General features: G+C 37.4%; 1 protein-coding gene across 7 annotated transcripts in view; it reads right to left on the bottom strand.

Moving 5' to 3' along the window:
- AP3B1 (adaptor related protein complex 3 subunit beta 1) overlaps positions 1-26,780 on the bottom strand; it is a 285,331-nt gene that overhangs the window by 2,618 nt on the left and 255,933 nt on the right. For 5 of the 7 annotated variants that reach the window (XR_012799929.1, XM_075591004.1, XM_075591033.1 and 2 more), the window contains one exon: positions 9,733-9,871. Coding sequence is in view for 6 of the 7 variants with exons in the window: in XM_075591004.1 (XP_075447119.1) it covers positions 9,733-9,871 (139 nt within the window). In the remaining variant the exon portion in view is untranslated. Of the gene's footprint in view, positions 1-1,202; positions 1,285-9,732; positions 9,872-26,211; positions 26,361-26,780 lie in introns of those variants that run through there. The other 2 variants (XM_075591023.1, XM_075591042.1) reach the window with 2 other exon arrangements.

The following is a 26,780-nucleotide window of genomic DNA, read 5'->3' as shown; positions in this document are numbered from 1 at the left end:
CCAACTTACCCTCGCTCCGGCGTAATGACGTCACGTTGCCATAGCAACGTGACGTCACATGACCCCGCAGCGTCATTTTGACGCCGCATTGCCATGGCGACGCCGGAAGGAAGCCGCCGGAGCCACGGGTAAGTATGGTTTACAGAGGCCCTGCAGCTCCCGCTGCACTACAGGTCTAAATATTTCATATTTTTATTGACGTCTTCAAAGTTTGCAGTGCTTTAAAGAGTTGCTGGGCTTTGGGCTTTTATTAAATAGTGCAGTGTAATTTTGGTGATTAATAAGGTAAGATTTTGTCTTCTTATTAAACAATGATTTGCTAATTATCAAGGACTAAATCAACAGTATTCTTGTGTCTTAAAGCAGCAAAACAAGTGAAATCTTGTTTTTTTTAAAATAAATCAATTCTGTAGTATTAGATAAGTGATTTTTTAAATTTATTTAACGCAACACCATTTTAATGCATTTTATTATACCGAACATCCTTTGATTTCTATAGCAGGCTTTAGCCGTGCAAGATTTTTTATAACTATTTCCTGTTTGTGATCATTTGTTGCTAATATCCCCAGCAGTTTGAGCTGTACACTGTAATAATACTCAATGTTACCTTCGTAATATCTAGATACATTGTAGCTGCTGAGTTACACTGACTGAGTCTGAAAGGCGGCCATTATGTTAGGCACACAACCACGATTTTTACAGATTTATAACAAGAACACCAAACAATTGCTAGCTTAGGAAAGAATGTAGAAATATACATTGCCACATGCTTTACAAATAAGAAGAAAAAAAAAGGGGGGGGGAATGTAGTATTGCTGCTTTAAGTATAAGAATGATATAGCACCTAACCTTACCATTTCCTAGCTCACAGGCATATTTGAATCCTATTTTGTTAAATGATTCAAGAGAAAATATGGTCTCATACCTCAGGTGCAGTTTATGCAGATTTCTGGATGTTTCGACATTTCAATACTATACTTTTCTTATTTAAATATTAGAATATAGATTATCTTATAACCACAAATTCAATTAAACAAATCACACAAAAAAAAAAGGAAAAAGGATACACAGAAAAAAAAAAACAGTTAAAAAAGTTAGCCATCACCCCAGTTTGGATAAATGTTTTAATGAACTATAATTGCCCCTTCTTTGTTAGAGAGAGCATTTCTTACAATTATGTTAACAAAGGTTTACATTTTTCAACAAATTATCATGGGTCAAGTATAGTTACAGCGTAATCTCTGAAGTGCTGGTGTAGCTTTCAACCGGCCAGGGCAGGATTTGCTAGAAAAAGGAGTTCATAATTGATCTACAATAAATTGATAATCATTTATATTTTTTTCAAGATAGCTACACTTAATCTTATCAAAAACCGGAATATTGAATTTATAATTCAACATTTATTTGCTTTGGGAAATGAGCACACCATAAAATAAACTGATTTTATTTTTTAAGATTATTTATATTTATATATATATGTATGATAGATAGATTAGATAGATATAGAAAAAATAAAACAAATATTTCTGTGTTACTGTGGAGTAGTGTTTTGGATGAACTCCCAAGCATAAATTAAACATGTGTTGGTAGAGAGGCTAAATCACTCATGTATGTGTTCTATCTCTGGAGAGACTGAATATATTCTATCTCTGTTGTGACAGCATTAATCACAATTAGTTCTTTGGTTGGAGTTCACAAACCTGCAGTTTAAGTGGGGAGTAGTTGACTACATTGAATAAATATATTGCACAAACCCCTTTTTGTTCTTGGACATACTATATCCAGCCGTTTTCAGTACTTGATTTATAAATGCACATTTAATTCATATACCATTTTACCATTTGCTTGCCCCAATTGTGTGTGTGTGTGTATGTGTGTCAGGCTGTTCACAACTTTTAAAAAGGTGCAATCATGGTGCAAAGGTTTTGTCAAAAGCATTTGCTTTGTTAATGTTACCTTTGTAATCTCAGTTTACCAGACTATTTTTTAAATGTATTTCTTTTTAAACTATATATATATATATATATATATATATATATATATATATATATATATATATATATATATATATAAAACCATAATACTGAGTTAAGTTATATTTGCATATATATATATAAAAAGGCTACAATATCCGCCAAAGGAAATAATGGTTTTGATGTCTCATGATAAATTATGAACTGACTTCTATAAAAACATACAAAATATCTAACACTCTATTTTTGTTTTGTTTTTTTTAACAGCAATTTGCTTTCCAGTGTCTCTCTACAACTTTTCTGAGATAATGGACCTTTAAATATGCCATCATATAAAAATGTATCTTGTAGTCTGTGTTTTAAATGTTATTAATATTCTAAAATGATTCATACAAATTTGCGTATCTATCATACATAAGTATTATATAGATACAAATACATCACCCCAGCCAGATGGCTTACAAGAAACGATACAACACAACTAGGTAAGTTGAAGCAAACATGAGTGTAATTAATAGCAGCCAGAAACGGCCAACGTTTCAGCCTGCTAAAGGATTTTCATCAGGGCTTGGCATAGTTAGGCCTCGGCCAGGCTCCCTGCTGGCGTGCTGAGGCTCAGGGAAAGCGGGTGATTTCCCTGGCCTTGCGGTTGCTTACCGCACGCGCCGTCAGGGGGCGGGCACGTCACTGGCCAGTGACGTCACGGAGCTGGTTCGTCCTCATTGGGCAAACCGCTCACGTGACCGGCCTGTCGCGCCGGCAAGCGGGGGAATTTTTAATTCCCCCAAGACCTACGCTTCCGCCCGCTTGCGGAAGCGTAGGCGAGCCCATACTAAAGCCGCTGTAATTGCGGCTGTAGGGGCTCAGTGCTGAGCGGGAGCGCGCCTTAGCGCGCTTCCGCCAGCAAGCATCATGGCCGAGGCCTTAGAAGAAACAAAAAAGTGCAACTGTGCTCCCAAGTGATAAAAAAGTGTATAATAATTCACAGTGACAAATACAGTACTATTAAATATGATATAAAGTGATGCACTGTGACAAATACAATCAATTGTGATAACTATTGTGACTACAATGGATGGTTCAAATTCCAATAAAACATGCAGCTCAAAATTCTTTGTTTAGAAGTTGTTCCTAAATTTTTGCCCGGTTTAGAATTCTTCAGTAAACTTGGAGCACAAGTACCAAAAGGAAGAAATACAAGACTAGTGCAATATTGCTTCTTCACTTCAGCATACCCTTTTTGAAAAGTTAATATTGCACTATTTGTGTCTTTTATTTCTTCCTTTTTGGTACCTGTGCTCCCTAAGATATGAGAGCTCCTAAGATATGAGAGCTCCTAAGATATGAGAGCTCCTAAGATATGAGAGAGAGAGAGAGAGAGAGAGAGAGAGAGAGAGAGAGAGAGAGAGAGAGAGAGAGAGAGAGAGAGAGAGAGAGAGAGAGAGAGAGAGAGAGAGAGAGAGAGAGAGAATGAGAATATTTACATTCCTTTTAATAGCAGTTCTGAATTGAATAGATGCCAATAACAAATCTGGAGAGATTACATCATTTATTTTTAACTGAATGATACATGGCCAATAAAGGCATCCATGGCCCATAGGAAATTAGTGTATAGTATTTTAGATACATTATAGCATACATTTAAACTTTTTGTATTTTATATACATTATAGCATGTTTTAACACTAACAAATATTACTGTTGTTTCTAAAAGATCAGTGCATGTTAGAGGAAACTATGCGTTTCTGAAATAGAAATAATTTAATAGTGGTAAAATAAAAAGACCTCCATGTTCGTTAAACTTCCCGGTATGTGGCCTTTCTATACACAGGCTCATTTTCAGCTTTTTTTTTTTTTCCTGTTCTGATGGTTACCAGAAGCTGTGACAAAGGCCTACTCTTGATAAAACTTTGTCTCCCTACATGAAGCCTTCAATTACTGCCTGCTGAAGCAGACAGAATCCTATTAGCAAGAAAGCCGATCACACGATGCAGTGCCCTGCCCTAGCTGTATTCAAGTAATTAGCCAAAAGTTGACAAATGTGGAATGAATATGTGCAAGAAAACACTGGTTAGCACCATTCTACCACAACCAAACAGCACACAAGAAAAAAGCTTGGGTGGGCAATGGAACTTTAAATTGTATATTAAATATGCAGTTGACAAAAATAAATGCGCTGAAATATATTTTAAACTATGGATAACATGGGAGAATGGTTACCAACTGATTATACCAGAGTCTGTTATCCAACTCCAGAATCATCACTATTTCAGTCTTAACCCATTTAGTACTTGGGGCTTGAATGTGCTTAACTTAAATAAAGAGTGTACACTGTGTCAGGGTAACTGCAAATTGTAATAAACAAGGTTTTCTTGTGAGGTTTATAAAAAACACGCAATCAAAAAACAGAAACATTTGTGTACAGAATGTAATAGTCTGTAAAACGTCCCGGACAGTGATATAGTGGTAGCGCATTCTGTAAAGCCTGCGCAGTATCGCAATAACACATGGCACCCAGGAGTTAAATGGAACATCTCATTGATTTGCAGATTCAACTTCTGGATGGTCTGTACATTATGTTGCCTGAATCACCAGTATATTTACACCTATTACATTATTACATGTTTTTTAATAAATATTTGATTGTATTCAACTAATTAATCACAACTAATAATCAAGTAATAACAAAATAGCCTCTTTGAAAGTGGTAACACCGACATATGTTAATAGCAATCCCAAGATTGGCTTTTGTTGCTCTGTTTCACACAGCAAACATTCAGAAGTGACTGTTTTAACAGTTTTCTTATTTGTAGGAACACTACTCCATGCATATTGTATGTCTCAGAAGCAGATGCAAAAGCAGTGCTGCCACCTAGTGTAAAAAAAAGGAATGCAATCTGTTTTCACTGATTTTAATGCTGTGAGTTCAAGCCACCAACACAAAAATACATATTTATAGAACAAGATGACATTTGGGAAGGTTTTCCTACTTTCATTTGTAACGCATAGTCTCAAATACGGCAGTTAAATGTAGAAGCTGGAAAGATTTTTTTCATTAAGTATAATTTATAAACCAAGCACATTTAATTCATGTTTTGTTAACAATAACATTTAAATGTTCTTTTTCAGCAACGTATTTTAGGCACAACTTTTGTTGTGTGAAATGGTGTACAGTATAACAGTGGATACACAAGCCCATGCACAATGCACCAAACCTTTTAACACAAAGCTGAAACTCATCTTCTGTAAATTCCCTATCTATAGGAAGAGTAAACCAAGCTATAAGCTGCGGAACCTTATTACACCTCAGGGTATAACCATCTAATATTAACGCAACTAAAACAAAATCACGACCCTTGTGACAACACCCACAACACTCAACGTTCTACAGTGTGATACAACTAAAAGGAAACTAGTGATGATTTAGCAGGCACCCAAGGCTACCTAATGAACACTGGAGTTGATTTTATTAAATCTGTGAACAGTCAAGAGTGAAAACAGAGGCCAGTGCATTTGTTGACAAAGTGGCTATTTCTAGCCTTTAACAGGGCAAGGTCACTTCATTGTTATGTGCCCCAGGCATTAAGTTGTTATTGTTAGTTTTCAAGGGCCTGAATTCTCCTATTGCCAGAAGGCAACATAACTATTTATACTAAAGAGTACATGGAACAGTTGAAAATATATTCAATATGTCATGTACACAATTTGTCTTTGGAACAATTTTAAATACCAATCATGTGACCCTAAATAGTATTACACTTGTTAGATTTCCGATGAGGAGAACACATTACAGTTAATAATTATCCAACGGAACAGAGCAAACGTGTCAGATGCAAAAAGAGCTTGTAGTGGAAAAACCAAGATGCAGTCAGACAAAACTGTAAAGCAAACAATTAAAGCAATGCCCATCTTTAACACCAAACCCCACAACATCATGTTTTTAATATGCAAGGAAAGAAACAAGAAGGGACACGCACAAGATCAAATGCAGAAAGTATCATTTCAGAAAAGAAAACATACTAAAAATAGACATTTAATGGGCAAAATAAAGCAAAGCACTTAATAATGTCATGTTTTGGGTAATCATACCCTTCACCAGATGCAAAATATGCATGCGATGTGAAGCCAAGACCGCTCAATAATAAATGTCCTTGTCATGTGACTAGAGTAAGCGCTTGTAATGTCACTAAGATTTTTCATGTAGATGAGAGATGCAACAGTGTTCACAGAATCAAACATTCACTAATTACCACATAGATCAATAGCACCACTAAATCCCACAGTATAAAAAGGTAGAAGCAGCCAAAACATGACTCGTTTAAATAAGGATTTAAAAATGTCAAAGCAGGGATGCGTTAACAAGAGAATGAATGTGGACAGTTACAGTTATTGCAACACATTTATTCTAGCCAATGTGTAAACTGGTAACATTACCAGTGGCAAAGCATTCCCACTGCTTACAAAAAGGGGCACAATAAAGTTATCAGCCACCTTAACTCTGCTTTTTCCCTTTGGTTTGTCTACCTATGCTATACAATCAGATCCAGAGAGACTTTTAGGTGACCATTATATTTGTTGCTGCACTGCAAAAGCTGTTCCTGTTGGGAGCAGAAGGAAGCTATGATAGATATGAAGCGCCACTGGAAGCCGGTACTTCAAGCATTTTACTCTTCCAAAAGGACTTTATTCCCTACATAAATTCTAAGGGGAACGAGAACAGGTGAACTTCATGTTGTTGGGACACTTGTTTCACAGACTTACAATTAAAATCTTTCAGTGTAGTAAGGAACTAATCTTTCCAAATCTAAATTGTTTTTCTAGACTAGCCTTCAAATCTCATTTTTTACCGTTCATCCCATTTCATCAGGTTTTCAGTTTTCTACTTCCAAATTAGTAAATTGCCTTAAAAAGACACCTACTTCACCCATTAACGGTGTGCATTGCCTTACATTTGTAGCTTTCTTCTTTTCACTGATGTTCATAATGCTTTAATTGTATTCTTTTTTTTCCTTGCTTTTTTCTTGACTGAAATTCTTATGCTAAATTAAATCCATTGCAATATTAATACCACAATAATTCGTTTTTATTTAATTTAGCATTTCAAAAGAGTAAATCCCAATGGGGTAACAGTGTTCTAAGTCAAACTGCTAAGACCATCTATGAATCAACATTAATAGTAAGAGTTGGGTACAGCCATTGAAGGTCCTCTGATGACTTGGTCTCTGTCCCTCAGGTAGCACCTTGGTAATTCCAATCTATCCAATACTCTCCTTTTAGAGAGGCAATGAGAGATAAACAACTCGCAAAGGAAAGAAAGGCAGACTATGACAACAGTGCCCATCATCAGCAATATAGGACTAGCAATCTTCAACCACAACAACTTAGACTGTCTCCTCAACATTTTTGCTGTTAATGCTGATTCTCCTAGCCCCATCTACTGTTTCTGGAGATGCAGGACAGGCACAACAAAATGAACAGACTGGTTGGTGAGGGAATAGGGCAGCTGTGACATTATAAATCTTTTTAATGGTGAATCAGAATGATGTGTCTGATGATAACCCAACGCCATACTCTGTTTCTCTTTGCTCTGTTAGGGCTTTTGCAATCACAGCGTGTTGTGTTAAATTACACATCCATAATATATCACCCTAATAGAATGAAAGCTTGATCAAGTTAATATACTAGCCTAACAACTAAAAGCTCACCCGCCCTGAGGACTCCTCTATTCCACGCAGTGATATGGCCAGCTCCTGATAATAACTCAGCCATAGTGTGCGCTGGTAGACACCCAAATGCCAAGTACAATAATATTAAAAAAATATGGATTAATAATAAAGCCAAAGCACAAAACTTGTGTTTTCACCTAATAGCTCGCTGAGGAGTCTGATATTACCCTTCAATGTCAGAGCACTCAGCTGGTGCATTACCATCGAGCTATATTTCAGGAAAAAAATATATGTTTCAATAATCTTCTGGCTACATACCACAAAGGGCTACACAGCCCTTCAGTGATAAGGTGACTATCTTTGGTTAAGATCAGGCATTGAATTAGTTCATCACCCAGTAAGGGCTTATGTACTTGTTACAGCTAAATATGTGCCAAGGTGGTAAATAAGACTATAACCGAGCAGTAAATATACACACAACAGTAGTTGGGTAGTAATCTGGCCATCTCACTGCCAAGCAGTGAATTAGACAATATTGTGAAAAATAGCTTAATTGCATTGCTTTTCAGCACTGTGAACAATGGTTTACTTACAACTATTTTTGTATGCTTTTATAAAACCAATCATTATATTAAGTATACATGTAATGTAAAAGTCAAACAATGTGGAATAAGCTTATAAACTAATAAAACCAAGTCAAATATGGTTTACACTATATTAGTCTCACAAACAAAATGATTCCTAGAAAATGTAAGAACAGATAGAAAGTAAAAGTTTTCATAGAAAAGCTAATATCTACAAATCATAGATGCACAGTAAAGCAACGAAGTTCCACAGAACCTTGTTATGTAATATGTAAATAAATGAAAAATATTCTATTTAATCACTGCTAAGAGTGTTTATGTACTGTCAGATGAAAGTCAAAGTAATACTTTTTAGTATATTTATTTGCTTGAGTTACATGCAATTCTAATATATTTAGTGAGTAGGCAGCAATAAATACCTTTATTTATTTATGCTTGTATTAGTTACTCTCAGCCTTCGTTTATTGCCAATAGCTACCAAGCAGTTCTATGCAATTTTACCGAATTACAAGTATTTACCCTAAACATACTTATAAGCCATTTACTTATCAAAAAATGTCTTCTAAATGATGTTTATCCCTTCTGAGACGAGTTGGCATTAATCATGCATTTTTTAATACCTTTAAGCTTTGTGAAAAACATCCATTAACACAGGAGACCAACATTATTTTACAGAGGGTGTTAGGCATGTCCAGCACTGACCAGGGTAATCTACAAGGAGCTAATCAGACCAGCTGCAATTTAAAAACACATCCCCTTGTTTTCCCACTATCTCCCCCTGAGGTAGTGCCAACTCACACCATTTACTATGGGATGAGTAAGCTTAACTACTCTGACCTACCTTTTCAGACTCGCTCACATTAGGTACATTGCAAAGTGGTCATACGCTAATGGAGTCTGAAAGCTAAACTGAACAAATCACTAGGACACAGAAATGCAACTTTTGATAGTTGTAATTGTAGATTATCCAAGTTTACATGATCTATTCACCAAAGTGCATTCTACCAATGCTTTGCACTGAGCATATGTTCTTTATACTGCTATAAATAATAGCAAGAGTGTCATTTAGAGGCACGTTTCTCTACTCACTGTTGTAAAAACTAGAGAATAAATGTAGGATGATTGACTAATTTAATTGGCTTGTCAACTGGCAAGGTAAGAAATACACACAGCAGAGGACACCTGATAGTGTTGGATTGTGTCACAAAAGCATCATGAACACCAATCTGTTCAATGTAAAGTAGCAGTGTTTAAACTTCCAAAGAGAAAAGAAAATAGCCAATTTTTATCCAAAATCTGCACAGGTTTTGTCATGTTACATGGATTGCCAGGCCTGTATTAATAAAAGCCATCATACTACCTACTCCCTCTGTTACTACAGGTCTGCTCTAAGAAATTAATTATATATATATATATATATATATATATATATATATATATATATATATATATATATATATATATATATATATAAAAAACACTTTCCAAAGAAACCAATTGAACAATTTACCTGTATATGTTGTTTTGACCCGAAGCAACTACACCGAGGTTGGCAGCTTTTACAAACTTCTGCACTAAAATCTGAGGTGTGGAGTTTTGTGGAGAAACTGTGATGGTAGCAGAACTCTCATTCATTCCGGTCAGTTTTCCTACAAAGAGTAAAGCACAGACAATACAAAGGTTAGGAGTGTGTTATTTATCATATGAATTGTAATGATAAAACAAATGCTTAATTAAAGTAATGTAATCCAAAAGCTCATGGCATTGCCTAACAGTTAGGAGTATTCTGGGTGTGCTTAGCTGTTTTGCATTAAAAGGTGCAATTTCTGATACTCAAAAAAAAAAAAAAAAAAAGTAGTTCTTAATCATGGTTTTTTTTCTTCTTTTCTTTCTTTAAAGCAGCATTAAATTAACATTGTGAGCTGAGAGGTCCCGGAGAGCCGATTTGTGCAACTTTCTTTTCTGAGACACGCCATGTACTGAGTTGCTGCACTTTTATCACCTACCAAAATATTGCACTCCCTTCGGAACCCTCATTAGATGAACAGGTGCAATAAGAACATCCATTTGTTCTATTTCACAACCCCAGTTTCAAAGTCCATTTACAGATTACAAATCAGAAAACTCCCACAGGTAGTGGGAGTTTATTCGATGGTTATGTATGAACATTACACAGGAGTACTTATGAACAGTACTATTTGTTTTTTTTAATAAAACACATCTTACAACCTGATGGCTCAAATAGTTTTAGGAACGCTTAAAACTTATTGTAAAAATAATTCCTGCATACTGTACTTCTTTCTCAACACATTATGATGTTATGAAGATTTCAGAAGAGATTTACTTGCTTGGATGTAAAATAATAAGGAAACCTCTAAAGCTGGGGCCATTGGGTATCATGTGGTAGAAGCTGTATCCAGTGATTGCACCCTTAAAGAGGCAATCCAAGTGGCACTTAAGAAAATGAATGTACAGATCGAGCTGGATGCACCTGCTTGACTCTCCTGCACATCTTCCAGTTCTAAGGTTTTGCCCACCTCGTCTTCCCATTTTAACATATATGGCCATTTGCTATCTGGGGTCGTATTCAATGGCAATCAATAGATTAGGAAGATCAACCTATTCACTAGAAATCTGGAGTCATATGTCCTCGAAATATATAATAGTGGCCAGGGAAGATGTTGAGTTTTGTCATAACAAAATGTTTGACTTGCATAAAGCTGAATATCTCCTTAGGAGGTAAATCCTTTTTCACCAAGTTCTGGGAACCCTAAGATCTGAGACACAGAGAGCATGTCTTTCACCATTCTGATACCCACCCTCTCCCACATCTGGAAAGAGGTCTGTCTCCAACCCAGGCAAATTTAGGATTGTGGAACAGAGGATTAATTCCCAAATTCTTGGATTTTATTTGATACCTAAATTTAAGATGATCCCAAAGGTATATGGAATGTTTTATGGTGGGAAACACAGCCTTGAGAACTCTGGCCTGTCAGTCCTTCCCAGGAGTGAATTAATTCTTGCCGGGGCAATAATGGCATCCTCTATATCAGTGATTCCCAACCTTTTTTGTTTGGAGGAACCCTTGAAGTTTTTTGAAAAATCTCAGCGAACCCCTAAATGGCTGACACATATTAAGTTCATTTCACACCTCACGAGCCCCCTCTATTTCCGACCCTCTACCCATGTATTTCTCTCCTCTCTGTCTCAATCAATCAATCACTCTCCCCTCCTCCTGACTCGCATGTATTTATTTCCCCTGCGTCTCACTCTAACTCCCTCTTTCTCCCCCCCTCTCCTCTCACTCGCCCCTACCGTCCGTTAATTACCCTAGTCTCACTCAATGCCCCCTACAAAATACATACCAAAAAAACCCCACCCCCCTCAACACATGTAACCCCACCTGCAATACATAATAAAAAGACCCCCAACCCCCAATACCTATATTTGTTTTAATGATCCGCACGGGTAAAATCATCATCATCATCATCATCTTATCTCCCCCAGCACCCTTCATCATCATCATCATCATCATATCTCCCCAGCACCCTTCATCATCATATACCCACCCCTCTGCATCTCACATCACCCCCCCCCCCCCCACTGTATCTCACATGTACCCCACCCCATATGCCTATCTCATGCAGCGGTGTGCAGGAGGCAGCGGTGGGCAGGATGAGGTGGCAGCTAACTACAGAGCACGCAGGACTACATGCACACGCTCGCTCTAGCTAGCAGCAGGAACCGGAAGTGCCGCACTGCTACAGCATGCTCCTGCAGTCCTGTGAGCGGGCACTGGGGTGGGGGGGAGGAGGGGGAGAGTCAGGAGTAAGGGGAGAGCCAGGAAAGCTGCCGCTGGCCGCAGCGAGTGTGGGCGGCTAGGCGGAACCCTTGGGACTGCTTCACAGAACCCCGGAGATCCGCAGAACCCTGGTTCAGAAACACTGCTGTATATCCACCCAGCTTTTTGTGTTACTTTTGGATTTCCACAATATGCTAGCTGTTTCCACTGTGCTAGCTGAGATGCCAGCAAATGTTTTAGCCGGTGCAGCACCGCCAAAATCCCCCTCCCTTGCAGGTCTATAGAGGACCTGCACCCTCACCCTGTGCCTCCTACCTCCCAATATAAATCTAGTTATGTTTAATTGCATATTTTTGAAGTCATGTTTATCCACCGATATCGGCAGTGTATACAATAGGTACATTAACCTAGGTAGCAGGTTCATTTTAACAGAAGCTATTCTGCCTATCCAAGATATACTAGATCTGCTCCATGTTTCCAAATAAGCCTTCAGGAGCCTCAAAAGTTTGGTGTAGTTAGCCTTATATAGTGAGTGAAAGGATTTGGTTCGATGTATTCCTAAATAGAGAAGAAAGTCTTTCTGCCAAAAGAAATGGAAATTGATGTTAAGGAGTTTCACCAGGTCCTCTGGGATGTTAATATTTAGAGCTAGTGATTTTGACCGATTAATCTTAAAGCTGAAAAACGATCCTAATAGCTCAAGACTATGGAACAGATTTGGGAGGGAAGTAAGCGAGCTAGACAGTCAAAAGAACATAATTTGCGAACATGGAAATTTTTTGTAGTCGACTGTAACAACCTGGATACCTGTGATATTATGGAAGCTGCCAGTGACTTGATCGAGAGGGCAAACAAGAGTGGTGAAAGTGGGCATTCCTGTCTGGCTATGGAGACAACATCCGAAACTTGTCTAGAGCAGGGGTGCGCCAACTGTGGGGCGTAACATTTTCTTGGGGGGTGGGGGGTGTGTGTGCGGTGCATACAGAGGCCCCGCGCTCTTTCCCACATCATTTAAGTGAAATGCCAGGGGAGCATTCGAGGCCTCTAACTCCCTCTTACCTCGTTTCCGGCAGCTTCTGATGTGTCGCCATGATAACGCTGCATCAAATGGCCATGCCACATGACGCCAGAGAAAATGTAAAAGGGGAGCGCAGACAAAAAGGTTCGCGCACCCCTGATCTAGAGCACCTAATGATTCATAGAACCCTTGTATTCCCTCAAGAAGCTTCCTGAGAAACCAAAATTTGAGTACGATGAAAAGATGGGTTCAATCTAAATCTGTCAAACGCCTTTTCGACATCCAAAGACAATAACATGGATGGAGTTTTAGTTGAGATAGCTTTCTGGATCAAATTCAGTCATCCTTACGTTATCTGAGGCCTGCCTGGTGGGAATTAATCATGATGCATCACACCGCTTAATCTACTAGCCATGATTTTTGCGTAACGTTTGAGATCTGTATTTATGAGCATAAATGGGCGATAGCTCTCACAGTTAGTTGGATTCTATCCTTTTTTAAGGATCAGTACTAGATTAGCTGTGGACATTGTAGGGTTCAGGGCTAAAATGTATTAAATAGCTCGGTAAGGTGGGGTGTTAGGATTCCTGCATATTTCTTAAAGTAGGCATTGGGGAACGTGTCTGGGCCTGGGGATTTGGAATTTTTAAGTTGCTTAATTTTTTTTCTACTTCATCGTTTGCAATTGGTCCATTAAGTTTAGCCCTGTGTGTAGGATGTAATTTAGGTAATTGGTAAAGATTTAAAAAGGCTCTCAAACGCAATAATTGTTTTAATGTGAGTGCATACCAAATTGAACACCCAATTAAAAAAGATATTTTATCTTTATCCTTGCACCCAGAGCTCACATTGTTTCCTGATATGTCAAAGAAGAAAAACTACTATTTTTTTGGTTAACTTAAGCGGCAGCAGGGCAAGATATTTTAGCATATATTCATCACTTATATTTAAAAGCTAATTCAGTGACCTTTATTTTTGTGATACATTCACTTCTCACGTACCCGTCGCTGGCCTTTCTTTTTGCGCCTTCTAATTTTTTTTCTTTGTATTTATCATCATTAAAGAGCTCATTAAGAAAGAACAAGGTAAAAGTATAAATAATTATGTTTAAATGTACATTCATTTCTTGAAATAAAAAAGTTTATTTAACTCGTGATGGATACATTTGATCTTCAAAATAAATGTGTGATCACAATATATCTTTATAGCAAGTAATCAAGGGCCAAAAAGATGTTTTTTTCTGAAACAGTTGTTACATGCAAAATTTTACAAAAGGAAAAGTGATCAAAAATACATAACTAATGTACAGCAAATAAAAATATTCCACTGCAGGGATTCTGGGAAATTACTTGCAAATGAGCACCCTGTTTCACCCACCATAACTTATTTAACCAAAGTAAAAACCCACCAAAGGAGAAGGTTAAAGTACTGTTACCAAAGAACCCTTTAGGTGCACTCAAATTTAATCAGAGTATGTGAATCATGGTCAGATGTAACAGAACTAGTTCAGAGGCAGAACCTTTGTAGACCAAAAAATTAGAAAGATAGATTGCTAATTTATTGACTAGGTGTTTTAAATTATTAAAAGACTTTCTTCTCGAGAGAGGTCAACAACAGTCATCAATTTAGGAGACATAATGTGAGACATAGATGTATTATCAAGTGCATGCAAAGGGAATATATAATAATATTAACCATTATGCTTTACTCCCTGTGATTACATCAGATGTTCATACTATCTATCCTCAAGGAATCTGTATCGTCAAGATACAACACGGTACACAAGGCATCATATCTGGCAGCCTTTGGGCATTATATCTGATAGCCCTCTACCTTTTATCCGTAACTTGCTTAGTGTTTTAGTTTATATGTCCCTATCTAGCCCCACTTATTTAAATTATCAGTTATATTAAAGTATTTTAATAATTTTAAATTCCTAGTCAATTAATTAGGGGCAATCTATTGTTTTAATATTTTGGTCTACAAAGGTTCTGTCACATCTGACAATGATTCACATACTCTGATTACAGGAGAGTGCACCTAAAGGGTTCTTAGGTACTGTTCCTTCTTTGGTAACACTACCTTAACCGTCTCCTTTGCTGTCCATTTATTATTACCCTAGTGAACCCCTGCTTTCATTTATATAATTGGAAGAGCGGGTGGGTTCTCTGTTTTGTAAACCAACGTAAAAACCCAACTAATACAGAAAGAAAAATCAAACCCTTTCCAACAACCAACCACAAGGTTTTACCAAGACATTCCAGCCAATCAAAAAGTCTAACTCAATTGACCAACTGAATGCCAGAACTGGCCAGAAAAAAAGCACTATGATGCAACATAGTAACATATCAAAAAGTCCTAATAAATGTTGGCATGAAGATGCCAAAATAAAAACAAAAAGGTTACCAAAAATTCCTTTTGCAGTCATGAGATTCACAGAAGACCCATGAAAACAAACAAATGAATTTAATGGGTAAATTTTAAATGTTAGCGAAAAATAGCCCTGAAAAGGGTATTAATGCCCAATCATTTTCACTCGACTAAAAGAAATATGGAAAAATAATTCTGCTTAGGAATCATACTATCCACACTGCATTAAACCAACTGTTTTTGTATGGAGATAAAAATATCAAACATTTCTAGACTGCTACAATAAAGAAAGGCCAAGAAAAATAAACAAATTGGGAGGGTGAAAAATAAAGCTATTTTTTGCCACATCTCACTCTGGGTGGAACAAAGCTCACTATAAAAAATAAAGCATTAACATTGGGTGGGTGTTAAGACTTTATTGCAATTCTCAATCAATAATTCTGTCCATAGGTCTTAACTTAGGTTGCGTCCCCGCTAGCGCTGAGCAGGCGGCGCTTGCAGCGGTTACTTACAGTACATATATAGATATATGTAAATCCCCGCGCGCGGGCACACATGCTCACCGGCGCTCAGCGCTTATGTAAACAAAAGAAAAATATATAACTTTCCAGCGCGCTCAATGCCCCCCCCACCCGCGCGCGTAAATGACAGGACACTCGGCGCTCCTGCTTGGGGCGCTCTCCAAGCATGAGCGCGCTCAGCGCCAGCGGGGACTCAGCCTTACATTGCTAAGGTTCGTGACACTTAAATCTGCTATGCAACTCCTTTACATTTGTACTGTAATATAGGACATCTAACTGCATATAATGTGATTCAAATTGTCCCCCCAGGATCCAACATTATTGTAAGTAACGTTTTCTCATGGAATCCTGGAGAATCTATACGTAATAAACGTAATAAACATTCTCTCCTGAAACGGAAGCCCTGTCCTATGCAATATTTGCAAAGATAACATCAACAGGTTTACAACACAGATGTGACATTCATTTTGCATTCACACAAATGAAATGAATTCTATAAATAAGAAATACATGGGATGGGGAGAGAGGGGAAAAAAGGAAGCTATGGCTAATTGAAGATCATTTTCAAACTATCCTAGATGTGTTTATCTTGTTGCGTCAAATCACAAAAATAAATATATTTGCCAAGTAACCCATTTTAGGTCCTGAAGTCAAGGTATAGTTATCTGACACAAGTCAATTATTTCCTTATCTTACCCTGCTAAATAATTTTTTAATATTATGGAACTTAATCTATATATGCCAAAGTGGCCATTTGGGCCATTCTCATCTGAAAATGCCCATTGAAGTTGTTTCAGCAGGTGTAGAATTAGCCCCCAAGCATAGTTCAGTTTCAGACTGTGTGATACATTGTAATGGACCAACATGCGAGAGTTTATTATTGATGTAGTTGTGCAGAAATGTAAAAATAAAGTACAATCCACGTGGTTACAGTTTTATGTCTCTCACTGCTTGATGATTCTGGTCATATTAATAACAGATCTGTTTTACAGCCATAAATGTCAATCTTCCCTTCTTCCTTTGCTCCAGTCCCTCTATCTACAGCCTGCGCACATGGAGTGGAAGCAAGCAGAAGCAAATTCAATACCTGCTACCAGGAAATCTCAATCTATTTTTTATATGACCTCTCCAATATAACTGATTATGTTAAAGAAAACAAAATAAACAACAGAGGATGTTTTTGCACAATGAAAAACAAATGTCCTCTCCATCATTTGAGGACCTAAAGTTGCAAAGCTTTGGTTACAAGTTGCACAAGAAGGTTTGTAAACTACTTTGCTGCTTGAATTTCAGGTATTTCTGGTCAGTCCAGCAGCCTCCTGAGTAGGTTTGTGTTATATGCAAGGATGCATGATCTGCAATAACATCCCTTTACTTGTCATGGTTCTGGGTATGCGAGCTAGCACATTAGACACCATTTGCAGATCATTTTGACAGGTCACATGGGGCCCAACAATTTTTCTCTGAGCCTGAATTTATTTTGGGCAAATCAACATAGTAATTCTGGCATTTTTTTTTTTTTTCTAGTCATGTTTGAAATAAGTGTATAGTCATTACATATATTATGTCACTGTCATGAAGAATTATAATTATTTATCAATTATTTGTGTACATTTTTCAAATTAACTTCGTTTTAAAGGTGTCACGCATATTTTACATTGTATTTTTATAGATATATACATTAATTCGCTCTGAAAACATATCTGTAATTGCTACTCGTGCTCAAATGAAAAGTTTTCTTTTTAGCTAAAATAGCCAATTTAAAAAAAAAAAAAAAAATAAAAAAAAAAAAACACAAGCAGTTTATGGTAGAACACACACAAACAGGAATACATTTAAATACCCCATAAGAAATGCATTAGACTAATGGTTTAAAAATACACCTGATATTAGTTACATTTGGAAATTCAGTTAAGGTCTGTAATTTTACCCTTTCTTCTTTGTTCTATTCCACTGAATCATCCCAACCAACGTTCTCTAATCTTCTGTTTTACCAGTGTAGCCGAGCCCCCTTCGTACCTCCACAGCCGGACGGGGGAGCTGCGGTTAGTTGCCGGAGATTCACGTAGGATCGGGAGGTGGGGGCGGCCATGTTGTATTTGCACATGCGCAGTAGAATATGGTGCGCATGTGCAGTGAGCCAGGGGTTGCGGTGGCCATCTTGACACAGGGAGGGACTACATGTCCCAGAGTGCTCTAGGGGAAGGGGATGGGGAATTACCCACAAGGGGCATCCCAGCCAATAGGGCTAAAGCAAAGGAACCAGGATATCCTTGGCGCGCAAAGACCATGCACGCCAGTGCTGAGGGAGACTGCACCACAAGAGGTTGAGTCCAGTGTGCAGTAGCCCCTGTAGGCCAGAGTCATCCATAAGGCACCAGTTAGGCCCCGAACCCTACAAACAGTTGAGTGCTGCAGGGAAGGCCCTAGGTAGGAACCCTCCCCTTAGCATTGCAGCTGCAATTACCGCACCGTTGAACTGACGACCTGCGGCCTGCAGTCTGAGATCAGGCCATAGGCCACACCTATAAACATTACGGGAGACACTCCTGCTGGAGCTCCCCCACAAGGCGGATCATCCCTGTATGGCGAGAGGGGATTTTGCAGACACCGCATCGTGGGACCACGACTGCAGCTCTGCAATCGAGGATTTCGACTATTCCCTGGTCATAGCCAGGAAGGTACCCACTGTGCACCATCACAACACAAGAGGGGTAGCGCTACCTAATATTTGAGTGGGCCTGCCCATGTGGAAATCGTGTTATAGGTGACCAGGGCATCCTCAGTACTTTGGGAGACTCTCTTGATGTTGAGTATTGTGTGGGTATTGCATTGGGACATTGTTAGCCTTATTGCTATTATATGTGAGTGTGTCAGTAAACCTTTGTTATATACCTGTGTGTATCACTTCTACTGTTATTGGTTCCTGTGAGGGGTTATCCCGCCAATGCTGGGATCCCTCATAGGTGTAGTCGCTGTACCGAGAGGAGAAAGAGCTCACCCCAGGCTCCCAGCGGCGGAGGCTTAGGCCTCCTGTGAGCAACATGCAAAGTTCCCTTAGTAATAGGGAAAGGGGTCTAAATAAGGTTTGCTATTTTAAAGGCAACTCCCAAATCGAGTGCTCAGACTGTTTGTGTTTTTCCAAACTGGTCTCTGCACATTCATAATGTGCAGCATGCAATATTCAGCATGCAGACATCCATACAGAAAATAATATCAACACAGGTCACGTCCATGGAGTCAGCCATTTTGATATCAAAGTAAAAAAAACTCATTTTTAAATGCATCGTTGCAAAAAAGATAAAAATGTTGAGGAAGTGCCTAAATATGAGCCTTTTTGTAAAAAGATACATTTAATACTGTAAAGGATTTTTTTAAAAACTTTTATATAAATCCGGTCGCCATCCTGAGTCGGTGGGTGTGAACTGTACAATACCATCTCCGGGTTATCATTTAAAAGGCACTGATCTGGAAGTATCTGTTCCAGGTACTGCAAAAAGTGGGGATTGAGGGACTTTTCCTTAGGATAATACAATCAATGTACGCGGATCCAAAAGCTAAAATTATGGCAGCTGGGTTACAGTCTCCCGAGTTTAAATCATACAGAGGTACGAGACAGGGGTGCCCTCTGTCACCTTTGCTCGTTCATATAGCGAATGAGCCATTAGCATAATATCTGAACCATATGGAAAGAGTCAAGGGAATCAACACAGGGAAGTATGAGGCTAAATTAGCTCTACTTGCAGACGATCTGCTGCTCTTAGTGTCTAATCCGGAGGAGGCGTTGCCCAACATATTTAAAGCTATTGGGGAATTTGGTAAATTCTCAAGGTTCAAAGTTAATGTTACAAAAAACAGAATTATTAATCCTCACAAATAAGAATGATGTAATATGGGATGAGAAGTTGTTACCCTTTAAAAGGACAAGGAAATCTATAAAATATCTAGGTATTAATATTGCAGCGGACTTGGGAAAACTATATGTAGACAATTTTAAGAGTATTTGTCAGAAGGTAATAAAGGAACTGGAAGGGTGGCAGAACCTTCTTCTGAACCTGTCAGGGAGATACTAACTGGTCAAAATGATCAGCTTTGCCAGAATTCTCTACCCCTTACAAATGTTACCATTACTAATAAAACATACCAACACCAAATAATTGAATAGATCATTTAGTAGGCTCATTTGGAGAGGAGGGAGACCAGAATAGCATTATAAAAACTACAACTACAGTATGCAGAGAATCGGGGGGACTAAATTTCCTCCGATATCAGAAAGTACAATTTAGCATGTGTTATAAGGCATGCTGGCGATTGGATATTGGAGAAAAGTTTCCACTCAAATTTAGAGATAGATTCATAGGCCATACCAGCTGCTGCTCTAAGGAGATATACTACATAGAAAGTGGGGAGCATCACCGCGAGAGATCAAAGGTAATACAGGCATACCCCGCATTAACGTACGCAATGGGACCGGAGCATGTATGTAAAGCGAAAATGTACTTAAAGTGAAGCACTACCTTTTCCCCACTTATCGATGCATGTACTGTACTGCAATCGTCATATACGTGCATAACTGATGTACATAACACATTTGTAACAGGCTCTATAGTCTCCCTGCTTTCGCACAGCTTCGGTACAGGTATTGCTGTTCAGGACGTGATGACAGGCGCATGCGTGAGCTGCCGTTTGCCTATTGGGCGATATGTACTTACTCGCGAGTGTACTTAAAGTGAGTGTACTTAAAGCGGGGTATGCCTGTATATTGGTAAGAGACACTTGCTTAGCATGGAAGACAATAAGGTCGAATATGGGATTATCATACACATTCTCTAAATTTCTGCCTATTAAGGGAAATGCAAACTTCCTCCCGGGCCAAAATCAGACACACTTTTTGTAGGAAGGCAAGGGCTTATAGGACATTTGATAAAGGAAGACCAGGAAAGGCTCCTTACCTTTGAGGAATTAACGGAAAAGTGGGAGATACCAAGCTCACATGGTAATTCGTATGCACAGGTGGCACATTGTAAAATCACTGGGGAACTATAAAAAGGAAGTATTGTCAAATAATATATCTGATAATTTATTTTAGGCTTTCCAGAGAGAATAGATTATATATATATATATATATATATATATATATATATATGCCGAAACCAATAAAAAGCTAAAAATGGAAACACTTTTAAAAATTAGATCCCTTACTGAAATGTTACCAGACAGGGACAAAGAGGTTGTGATGTGGGCGTTTGGCCAAACGTCACGGTATTAACTAAGAAGTCTGGTACGTGAGAGGTATAGAAGGTGATAAGGGGGGGAAAGAATAACATATCTAATGTCTGTTATCCGTAGATAAAGTTAGGACCTATAGCACAGAAACAACAAAAGGAACTGTGGGTAAGGGGGGAAAAGGTACAGCGGGAAATGATGCAATGCAGATAGAACTGACTCATCTATTAAAAATGTTATTACATTTTTTGTATGTCATGGTCTAAAGTATATGTAATTTTAAGAAATTATTTACTCGTTTAGTGCACTGTTAAATGTAAGGAATATTGTAATCCCTGTAAACTGGTATTTTGTGGTCTTGTTGAATTGTAATGTTTTGTTATGGAAAACGCAATAAAAATTTTCAACGATAAAAGGCATCGATATAGATGAAGAGTAAATTACCCGTAAAAATATGAGATTATTAAATAACAGTTTGATTATATGATCAGACACAATACTATGGAAGAGAGATCCACATCTCTGCACCTCCAAATCTTATGTCAGGCCTGTGTGATGTGGAACATTCCCTTCATGTATAGTAGTAACTGTATGTCAAGTCTAGTGACACTCTCTCATACAAACGTTAGGCATGTGTTTTCTAGTCAGGAGTAAATGAATAAAGACAGGTGATCCCTTTATAGGATAGTTAATGTTACAAAGATGCACGTTTTCAGGTCCCTTCTCAAGGTTGTAAAAATCATCCGTTAGGTTTGGAGATATAATTCTTTTGGTTAACTTTTTTTTTTATAGCTTTTATTTTATCATTTTAGTTTCTGCATGCGGTGTTGAAAAGTTCTAAAATGCCAACACCAAAAATACTTATTTTGATCATTTGTAAGAGGTCCTAGTGAGTGTGTGCACTGTTTTTTAAAATGGAAATGTGAGTAAGATAAACACACTGGTATCACAAAATACGGAACAACATTTCATCTCCCATCAATCCATTTTCAGCACAAGGAAGCTGTTAAAATATAATCAAATAGCATATAGAATTTACTACTGTACAAAACACCAAACGGAGATATTTTTATATTCTCCATAAAATGTAAGAAGCTATTCCATTAAAACACATACAAATCTATAAAAACCCTTTTGCATTTTATAACATTATATTAAATACAAAAATAAAGACAAAAATGATGTATTTATATAAATACAGAAACACTATGATATATATATATATATATATATATATATTATATATATATATACAAAAACACAGAAAAAACAGGCGCACTCATAGCGTAAAATTGTATAACAATAAATTTATGGAATAAGGGATAAAAATACACACTTACAAACAGAGCTGAATAAAATGCATTTTTGAGTACAAATCAGCCCGTTCAGACGCAGGAACCCAAAGAGGAGGACTTGGGTGTGATGTCCGCGGTGTGTCTTGCCACAATAGCCCCTCTATGTCCCAGCAGGGACCGAAAGCCACGAGGGACGCCGCCTTCCCCTTGCTACTGCGCTACACAGAGCATACACTGAATCAAATCTCGCGTGAGCTCGATGACGTCAGCGAGGTTTCAGCCGGAGAGAGTTCACAGTGTAAACAGGAACTTGAATGTCTGAATGGCTGGTAGCAAAATGCTAGCAACGCAGCAAAAGTGCAATATATGCAGATGAGTGTCAGTATAAAATATACAAACTGGACAGTAGGCTCCACAGCAATCTCTACGCGTTTCGTCTCGAACGAGACTTCATCAGGAGTTAATAGCATAGGCATTAAACACAGTTATATAGTACATAAGACCAATCAGAGCATAGAAGACAGAGGATTAGTAATGAGATACACATGATGAGTAATAGGGTTGGATTAACCCCCATATATGCCAAAGCACACATAGATACGGATTCACAATTTTAATCCTAAGGACCAAATATATTATTGCATATAGTATTAAGCGCTTCAACTAGTGCATTAATTATATATCACAATTGTAAAACAAAAATTAAGCACACAAGTTAACCAAAAAGATTAAGTAGAATGTCATTGGTAGATAACTTGCATAGTAACATATATATAATACATATAATACAAGAAACAGATGTCAATACATGGTAAATAATACCCTAAGTATAAAGAGATAGCGTAATAACCACTAAATGTAGAAGGAGATAAAATAGGTATTATAGAGACTCAGAGGGACCCAGGTGCAAAAAATAAGACAAAGGAGCTAACAAAAAAGCTGAAAATGTGTAATAAATATAATATAAAAATATATATATATATAAAAAAAAATATATATATATAAAAAATATATATGTGGAAGAAAAAGAGGTGTATGAATGAAAAATAAAAAATGTATGAATAAAGGTGAAAATGTAAATGAAAAAAAAAAAAAAGTACATAAAAGTGGCAAATAAAAATAAAAATAAAGATATAAATGTAATAAAAAATGTGTGAACAATGAAGGATACTGGACCAATGGTGGTCACGCAAGCAAAGTCAATGGTACCCATATAAATGATGTAGATTAGGCCAAGTTAAGAATGAACAAATGATTTGGTATATAAATGTAAAAATACTGAGCCACTGTGGTGTAATGGTGCCCACACGGAGGGAACGAAATAAATCGTTCAACCCAGACCTCCCTGCTAAGCACCAAACCTCACAGTAGACAAAATGATGTAACTAGACTACTGTACTGATATCTATTGTGTCATTGAGACCCCCCGGAACCAATGTACCAAGTACATATATCCAGTAGGTCTCCCTGACACACAATTTTTGGAACCTATCACCCTCCAAAAGGGAAGGTGAGATGGCCTCGATACCAAAGATGGACAGAGAGCAGGGATCCTTATTATGCATAGTATCAAAATGTCGTGATAGACAGTGCGACTGAAGGCCATGTTTGACATTTCTACGATGCTCGAGAAATCTAGTACTAATCGTCCTAGACGTGCGGCCCACATACTGTAGGCCGCAACGACAGGAAATAAGATATATAATGTATGTACTAAGACAATTAATATGATGTTTGATTTCATGTTCAGAACCGTTAGAAAAGGATTTAAAGGTGTTCATTTTTACTTTTCACACCGAAGTCCTCCTCTTTGGGTTCCTGCGTCTGAACGGGCTGAGTTGTACTTAAAAATGCATTTTATTCAGCTCTGTTTGTGAGTGTGTATTTTTATCCCTTATTCCATAAATTTATTGTTATACAATTTTACGCTATGAGTGCGCCTGTTTTTTCTGTGTTTTTGTAGATATCCTCAAGGAAGTGGTGTTCCCTTCATTCGGGCTGCAGAGACTCTTTTGGATAGCAATTGGAATATCTTGGGATTTGTATATATTTTTTATATATATTTTTCTGGACATTTTCTTTTTTTATGTATTTTTTATGCATTTTATTAGTTTAATACATTAATTTTTATTCTATCCACTGTGCTTAGCATAGGTTTTTTATTCTTATCTGTATTATTTTTACAATCACCTTTTATTTTTATAGAGATATTATATAGTGATAGGTTGGTGCTAATATTTTTTCTCTTGTTGTGATATATATATATACACACACACACACACACACACACACACACACACACACACACACACACACACACACACTTTGGATCACAAAATGCTAGTTTTAATAGGCTTTTAGGTGCCAGTGGCAAACCCTGTGGTCTCCCAACTACATTTGTTTTTATTTATTGTGACACTATGGCATCGAAACTTTGATTGAAATCAATGGGAGTTTCCATGTGGTAGTGCCCCTATTTGCATTCTTGGTTTAATGAATCATCCCCTGTCTATTTTATGTCAGACACATCCAAAGTAACCCTTTTTAGTGAACGGGGGAGGCGTAAAAGGCAGGGCTATTCGTCAGTCTAAGATTAAGAGCATTTCTTAACTCTGATCATTTTTGTGATTCGGTCTCTGATCTATCAGTGAAGATCCTGCTTCCCAGGGCATGCAACATGACCGCCTATTTCAAAAAAGGAAGTGGCGTGGCTTCCTAAATGGCTGCTATAGCAACTCAAGGGTATAGAGTGAAAAAAAAATGAAGTATTATTTAATAAGACAACTGATTCATAGGATTTTGAATTAAATGGTGCTGCTGCTCAGTGCGTTTACTGCTACAAAACAATTTGATCCATCTCATTTTTACATCTCGGCAAGATCAACGTTATACAATTCACAGTTGAAAAGTTATAATTGTCTGAAAATACAAGTTTAAACTGGCGTCATCACTGAACTATATCAGTACAGTGCACATACACACAAAAATCACATGCAATCATACTCTAGATTACAATAGATAGTATTAATGTTTTGTTTCAGTTTGTTAACTTATTGCTGAAGTAGAAAAATAAACATGAATTTAAACAATATTTAATCAAGTCTATTTTATGATACAATTTACTCAACAGAAAAGGCCAAAGAAACATCCAGCATCTAGCAAACCCTTCATCTTAATGGTACCGAATTGTGGAACATTACATGCTATCTGAGACTGTTTAACTGCAGTATTAGGCAAAAGCTTTAGAGAAAGAAAAAAACACTCACTCTACAGTTGCTTTTAAGCACAGAGCATAAGCTGACCTTACACTGCTGGAAGATGTGTACACTCATTTAGGATTTAAACCTTCTCCATTAAGCTCTATTGAAAAGCAAATGCTGAATAAATGAATGCAACTATGTTTATGTTAAAAGCCTGTTTCCTGCATCATGTAATTAAAGGAAATGTTGTGCAAACCTAGTACTTTTGTCAAGCTCTTGGAAATGGAAAGATGGATAGCACTCATACAAGTGAATGCATTGCTTCATATTTAACCTTAACACACTTGCCATTAATGGTTTGTGTACCTTGGTCTGTACGGAAAAAAACAAAATAAAAAAGTACTGTTCCATTGAAGTAAAATTAAAAAATCAACTATACCATGCTTTTCAGAACAGAAGATTCATTATTGCCAGCTAATGTATTGGCATAAAGCAAAGTAACATCCTATCAAGTAAGGCACACATTCAATCTGCCTTCCCAACCCCCACCCTTTTTAACTCGTGCTGTTTTATTGTTATAGGCAATTTGTACCACTCAGCATGACAGTGTAAACTGAATTAAGATTAATTTACATGCAAAAGAACACTTAGGAGAGCCGCATGGTAAGCATATGTATGGTCTCGATTGCTGAGGTGGAAAAAGAACCTGCAAAGAAAGAAAGAAGAGAAAAAAAAGGTGCTCTAATTAAGGGGCATCGAATATGATTGCTTGAGGTAGTTAAGGGCCAGCAAATAGTAAGTGTCCAACTATTTAAAGAATTAGCATCTTGCTTGCTTGGGATTTATAAGCTCGATGCATAAATCATAATAAAACAAAGTAAATACCATAGCTTTAACTCCCAAATCGTGCCTTTTTTCAGAATGAGGATATATAATACAATCACTGTCACAAACTACGAACATTGTGAAAGTAATACGTTTGTCATTCCTCTCCATACATTTAATTAAAAAATAAAAATAAAATAAAGGATTTTCTCTTTATCTACTTTTGGTCACATTTGATGGTTGGACTATTAGAAGAAATGAATAACATGACTCCAGCAAGAAAAATAACTACTAATTGATA

The sequence above is a fragment of the Ascaphus truei genome, chromosome 1, assembly GCF_040206685.1.
Source record: "Ascaphus truei isolate aAscTru1 chromosome 1, aAscTru1.hap1, whole genome shotgun sequence".
NCBI classification, from domain to species: domain Eukaryota; kingdom Metazoa; phylum Chordata; class Amphibia; order Anura; family Ascaphidae; genus Ascaphus; species Ascaphus truei.
The sequence above is the reverse complement of the archived record's forward strand: the minus strand, read 5'-3'. Positions and strand labels throughout refer to the sequence as shown.